The following is a 5,844-nucleotide window of genomic DNA, read 5'->3' on the forward strand; positions in this document are numbered from 1 at the left end:
GCAATGTGGTGCCAACAAGCTCATCTTGCATGCAAAACATCACAATTAAAGAAATGGGGACACGGCTTATGTTCCCTGCAACACTGCCTTTTCATTTCCCTGTCCATGACATGCCCGTTGAGCCACACAGGCTCCTTTCAAGTGACAGCATTAGAAGCCAAAATGTTTCCGGGAAAATGACACAGCAGTAAAAGAAGAATGATCACAGCACGTGGTACCTGAGCAAGGAAAATGCAGAGGCAGGAGACAGGCATGGCCCAGAGGCCAGCTCAACAGTCAAGTTCATGGTGATGAAGCAGGACTGACATCGCGCTGGGCAGTCATCCCACACGCCAGAAGCAGATCCAGTGATGGTCACCTGGCTCAACAGAGACCCCTGATTCCTGACCAGACCCATAAGGGCCAGACAGACCCAAGGGCAGGCTGGGAAAGCAGAGGGTAAACAAGTGTCCGGTTCAAGGGGGGGTCATGGTCAGGCATAGGCAAATCTGCAAAAGAACAAGAAGCTTACACTGCTGCCATCAAGCTGGAACAAGGGCTAATGGCTCAGGACAGAGCTTTAATAGAGCCCTGGGTGGAAGGGAAGAGGGAGGTGTGAGAGACCCCAGGTGAGGCTCATCAGGGCCAATGGGCCTCTTCTTACTACCCCCAGGCCAAGATCTGCAGGAAGAGGCAATCCCTGTGCACCTGGAACACAGGTCACCAACTCCACCTATCACAGCAAATGTGGGAAGGACTTCTTCCCTCAAGAAAGCAAGCTTGCATTCATCTTACAAGTACAAAGTCTGTCTTTTCTTCTGAGGGTCCTTTCAAACACCTCCCTGCCCCAGACAATCCACAAGTAGAGTCCCCTACCAGACCCTGATACTCCCACAGTCAGTGCCTCTGGCAAGGGTTTGCCCAAAGGCCCCAGTGCCCTCCCGCACGCTGCTCGCTCTGGTCACGTGCTGCAGATGCGGACTTCCCTCCCTGGGACCATCCTCTCACCCCACCACACTTCTGCTGTCAGCGCAGCAGGCCTCAGGAATGTTGATGGAGAGTGCATTTCCCGGGGCCCTTCCTGCCCAGCAGGGCACAGGGATTTTGATGACAGCAGCTCTCTCTCAGGGAAGACAGGGCTCCAGCTAAGGGGAAAGCCACTGTAGGGGTTCCCACAGCGTATGGGACAGCACAAGAGGTGACCCTCATGGTATGTGAAGAAGGAGTGGGGTGCATGGGGCAAAACATCACCTGTGGTGGACAAGAGGATGTGGGAGGGAAGGACAGAGAGCTTGTCCTCTCCTACATCACCAACTGCACACCAACTCTATGCATGAGCAAGAGTACTTCCCTCCCTGATGTTGCTGGTCTTGCAGTTCAGGGCAGAAGGGCAGGAAGACGCAGTGGCTGCGTCCTGGAGGGTTTCTTTCTTTCCTTCCTTCCTCTGGTGTGCAAGGAACCGAGAGGGACTTTGCTAAATGCCCTCACTTCTGTGTCACGGCCCACAGGTCATGTACCCTCCCATAGAGCAGCTGTGGTGCTATGGCAAGATTGTTGAGTACTTCTGAAAGGGGCCTGAGGGGCAGAGAGAGATGGTGTGGGGCCAGAAGTGAAGGCACACACCTCCTTGGGCATCTGTCACACCCCAAACACATCGTGGAGCCATGGAAAGCATGGCAGGGGTGTGCTGGGAGACACAACAAGTGTGGTGCTTAGGACAAAGTGATGTGGGTGACTTTGGGAAGGCTCCATCCCATGTAAAGAACACTGTGGTCCAGGCAACCGTTTCTGTGCGACTCCCCTCCTGTGAATCCCCCCAGAAAGATATGAGTCCACCACATCCCTTCATCCATGCCTTTACCCAGTATAGCATCCCACTTCCCCCCGGACAGCTTGGCCAGGCATCCCAGGAGAGGAGGAACACAAGGAGACTCAAGCTACAATGCAGCAAAAACTTTAATGAGTCTAAAGAGCAAAAGCAAGCAGTGCGTGCTGGAAGGGACACGGCCCACGCTGCTCCAAGGGCAGCTGACAGACAGACACCCCTTCGCAGCCATGGCACACGCGTCTTCCTCCCACACACGGGCGGAGAGGGGGATGAGCAGGGCCCCGCTCAACTTGCTTCAGGATGAACCCATGGCACAGGACAGCAGCAGGCAACAGGGGCTCACGATGCACAGAAGAATGCAGGAGTAGAAGACGACATCAGGTGGCCAAGTTTCCAGACAGACAGGAGGACACCTGGCTTTGTCGGAGGCCACGAGGGTTCTTGGCCCCTCTGGAAACCTGGCCAGAAGCTCCATCCTCAGTCCGGCACCTGGCTTTGGGCTTCCTGGTCAATGCACTCATGGGACATCAAGACCGGCTTTAGCAGGGCAGGCACCTTCTGCCGTAGGAGCGGCCACCAAGGCCAGAGAGGTTGAAGCCCCCGGAGGAGATGGGCACTCCCTCCTCGCTCAGGATGCTGCCCACAGCAGCGGAGGTGGTGGATCCCACAGCGGTGTTCTGGGGGAAGGAGCTGAGGATGGGTCCGGGCAGGGTCACCACCACGGGCGAGGGCTGGATCACCACGCGGGAGTCCTGGCACTGCCTGACGCAGGGCTCGTTGCAGCTGTTGGCAAGCGGGGTTGGGCCACAGGGACGGCACAGATCGTAGCAGGACATGGCTGTGGGATGGAGGTGCACCTGGGAGGGAGGGCAAGGAAAGCACGGGCAGCGTGTGAGGCACAGGCTGGGGAGCAGGGAGAGCCTGCCTAGGGAGGAAGTGGGACTAAAGAGCGCAGGGACTGAATGGAGCCCTGGAGAGAAACCAAAGTCCTTCTCCGACCTCTAAAGAGCCCAGGTACCGAATGCGGCCCTGCAGAGAAACCAAAGTCCTTCTCCCACCTCCCCCCCGATGAGGACCAGGAGAGCAGAGAAGCTGGGACCAGGATCAAGGAGCAATTCCCTCAGCAAAAGCTACAGCGAGGCAAAGATTTGGTCAAGCCTGAAAGACAAAGAGGAGAAGAAGAGAGAGAGAAGAGTGAGGCAAAGGTGTTTTCAGCTCACCTTGTTCACCAAGGAGGAGAAGGCAAGAGAAGTGGATGAGGGAGCCTGCTGTGGGACTGCCTTTTATACTGCTCCCGACCGCCCCAGGCCCACAGGCACCCTTGGCGCATGCAATGTGGTGCCAACAAGCTCATCTTGCATGCAAAACATCACAATTAAAGAAATGGGGACACGGCTTATGTTCCCTGCAACACTGCCTTTTCATTTCCCTGTCCATGACATGCCCGTTGAGCCACACAGGCTCCTTTCAAGTGACAGCATTAGAGGCCAAAATGTTTCCCGGGGAAATGCCACGTCAGCACAGAGAGATGATGCAGCCGGTGATGTGGTGAGTCCCACCCTGCCTGGTGATGCCAGCCCCTTGCCCTCCGGGGCCTTGCTTTGAAGCGTTTCCTGGACAATGGTGCAGGTCTCCTCAGCACCCTGAGGCCGAGGCCTCATCATCCACATGCAAAGCTCGGCACCATCACTCGCTGCCCCGCACCCTGTGCTCGCGCGCGCTGTTTTAGCCATTGCCTCTCTAGGCTGGGCACCTCAGCTCTTGGGTTTTAGACACTCTCTTGGGACGGAGCTTTGCTCTCGGCAGAACTTTGCCTGCCTCTTTTACCATCTTCTTTATTGCCTTCATCCCCACATGCCTTGAGCAGCCAACTGCCAGTGCTTGAAAGAATGAAGGCTCTTCCCCTCCCCACACTCCTTGATGCACACCGCTGGCAAAGCTGCAGGCACCCCAGAGACCAAGGCACGTGCTGGCCAAGCAATGAATGTCATCCCTCCTGACCATGGCTGTGCCACAACTATTGCTCTCGCCACCCAGACTGCCAGCACGCCAGGCCTGACCAAATCCTTGGCAGGATTTCCACGGGACACCCAACCCTGCTCAACAGCAAGCAGGGTCCCCGAGTCTTTGCAAGAACGGTCGGGGGACCACAGTACAAGAGGTGCCTCCTACTCCACCTGAAGCACGACCAGAGCAGCAGGGCCAAAGCGTGGCCTGTGGGGGAAGGAGGGACTGAGAACAGAGCTGGCGGGGCACCACTCCCTCAGTCTGCCCGGCCTCAGGCTTGGTCGCAGGGACAAAAGGATGTTTTGCGTTGGAAGGGACCCCCAGAGGTCACCCAGCCCAACCCCCCTGCAGGGAGCAGGAACACCTTTAACCAGATCAGGTTGCTCACAGCCCCATCCAACCTGGCCTTGAATGTTCCCAGGGATGGGGCCTCCACCCCCTCGCTGGGCAACCCCTGCCAGGGTTTCACCACCCTCATTGGAAAGAATTTCTTCCTTAGATCCAGTCTGAACCTATCCTCTTTCTATTTAAAACCACCCCCCTTGTCCTGTCCCAGCTGGCCCTACCAAAACGCTTGTCCCCCCCCTTCATCTGGGCCCCCCACTGCCCAAGACCTCTCCAGGCACAGCAGCGGAGTGAGGTTTCTGGAGGATTTGCTGCACATCTGCTCCAGGACCACGTCCCTTCAGAACACAGCGACACACACAGAAAGACTCCGCCAACACTGAATGCTTCTGACCACAGCACTGCTCCGGTGGGGGAAAAGATGCTTTTCCTGATCCCTTCTAGACCTCTGCAGAGGCTCCAGGATGTCTCACTGATGCTCACCACATCAGGGAGGATGATCACTGTGTGCCCATGTCCCTCCCCTACTTATTTGACACATCCATGCTCATGCCATCCCCATTGTGCCAAAATGTAACAGAGGGCTCACACCTCCCTTCACACACTTGCCCTGGTGGCCACCTGCACCTTCAGCTCCTTTGGGACTCACTCTACTTCCAGGCTTTGGAAGAAGGGCTTGGAGGATGGAAGGGCAAGGGCACATTGGAGTGGTAACAGAAGACCGGAGCCTTGGCCAGGGGGCTGTTAGCCTGCCCAGAAATGTCTCTCAGCTGGTCAATGGCTTGCCTCATCAACTGGAAGCCAGTGTCCAACCTCGCTTGTTACTCACAGGTCCCCAGGGGAAGGTCCAGGCCACTCTTTGCATACTCAGCCAATACCACACAATCTTCCACTGACCCATGTCTCTTCCAATGACCATGGACCTTGAGGGTTCTCACCTCCAATAGGCAGAAAGGGGGTCCATCACTGGCCCTTCCTCAACCACCCCATTCCCCTCCACAGCATCTCATTTCCCCCCAGGCACCATGGCCAGGCATCCCAGGAGAGGAGGAACACAAGGAGACTCAAGCTACAATGCAGCAAAAACTTTAATGAGTCTAAAGAGCAAAAGCAAGCAGTGCGTGCTGGAAGGGACACGGCCCATGCTGCTCCAAGGGCAGCTGACAGACAGACACCCCTTCGCAGCCATGGCACACGCGTCTTCCTCCCACACACGGGCGGAGAGGGGGATGAGCAGGGCCCCGCTCAACTTGCTTCAGGATGAACCCATGGCACAGGATAGCAGCAGGCAACAGGGGCTCACGATGCACAGAAGAAAGTAGGAGTAGAAGACGACATCAGGTGGCCAAGTTTCCAGACAGACAGGAGGACACCTGGCTTTGTCGGACGGCGCCAGGGTGCTCAGCCCCTCTGGAAACCTGGCCAGAAGCTCCATCCTCAGTCCGGCACCTGGCTTTGGGCTTCCTGGTCAATGCACTCATGGGACATCAAGACCGGCTTTAGCAGGGCAGGCACCTTCTGCCGTAGGAGCGGCCACCAAGGCCAGAGAGGTTGAAGCCCCCAGAGGAGATGGGCACTCCCTCAGCACTCAGGATGCTGCCCACAGCAGCGGAGGTGGTGGATCCCACAGCGGTGTTCTGGGGGAAGGAGCTGAGGATGGGTCCGGGCAGGGTCACCACCACGGG

The 5,844-nt window shown here is 57.0% G+C and overlaps 1 protein-coding gene across 1 annotated transcript; it reads right to left on the minus strand.

Moving 5' to 3' along the window:
* Positions 1-1,918: 1,918 nt before the first annotated feature.
* On the minus strand, positions 1,919-3,137 carry LOC104132172 (feather beta keratin). Its single transcript, XM_035901093.1, is given in 3 exon segments — positions 1,919-2,667; positions 3,032-3,067; positions 3,069-3,137. Coding segments are annotated over 3 exon segments (426 nt in total). The 3' UTR covers positions 1,919-2,346.
* Between the last annotated feature and the right edge of the window lie 2,707 nt (positions 3,138-5,844).

This window comes from Egretta garzetta, unplaced genomic scaffold (genome assembly GCF_000687185.1).
Source record: "Egretta garzetta isolate BGI_Z169 unplaced genomic scaffold, ASM68718v1 scaffold701, whole genome shotgun sequence".
In the NCBI taxonomy this organism is placed as follows: Eukaryota; Metazoa; Chordata; class Aves; order Pelecaniformes; family Ardeidae; genus Egretta; species Egretta garzetta.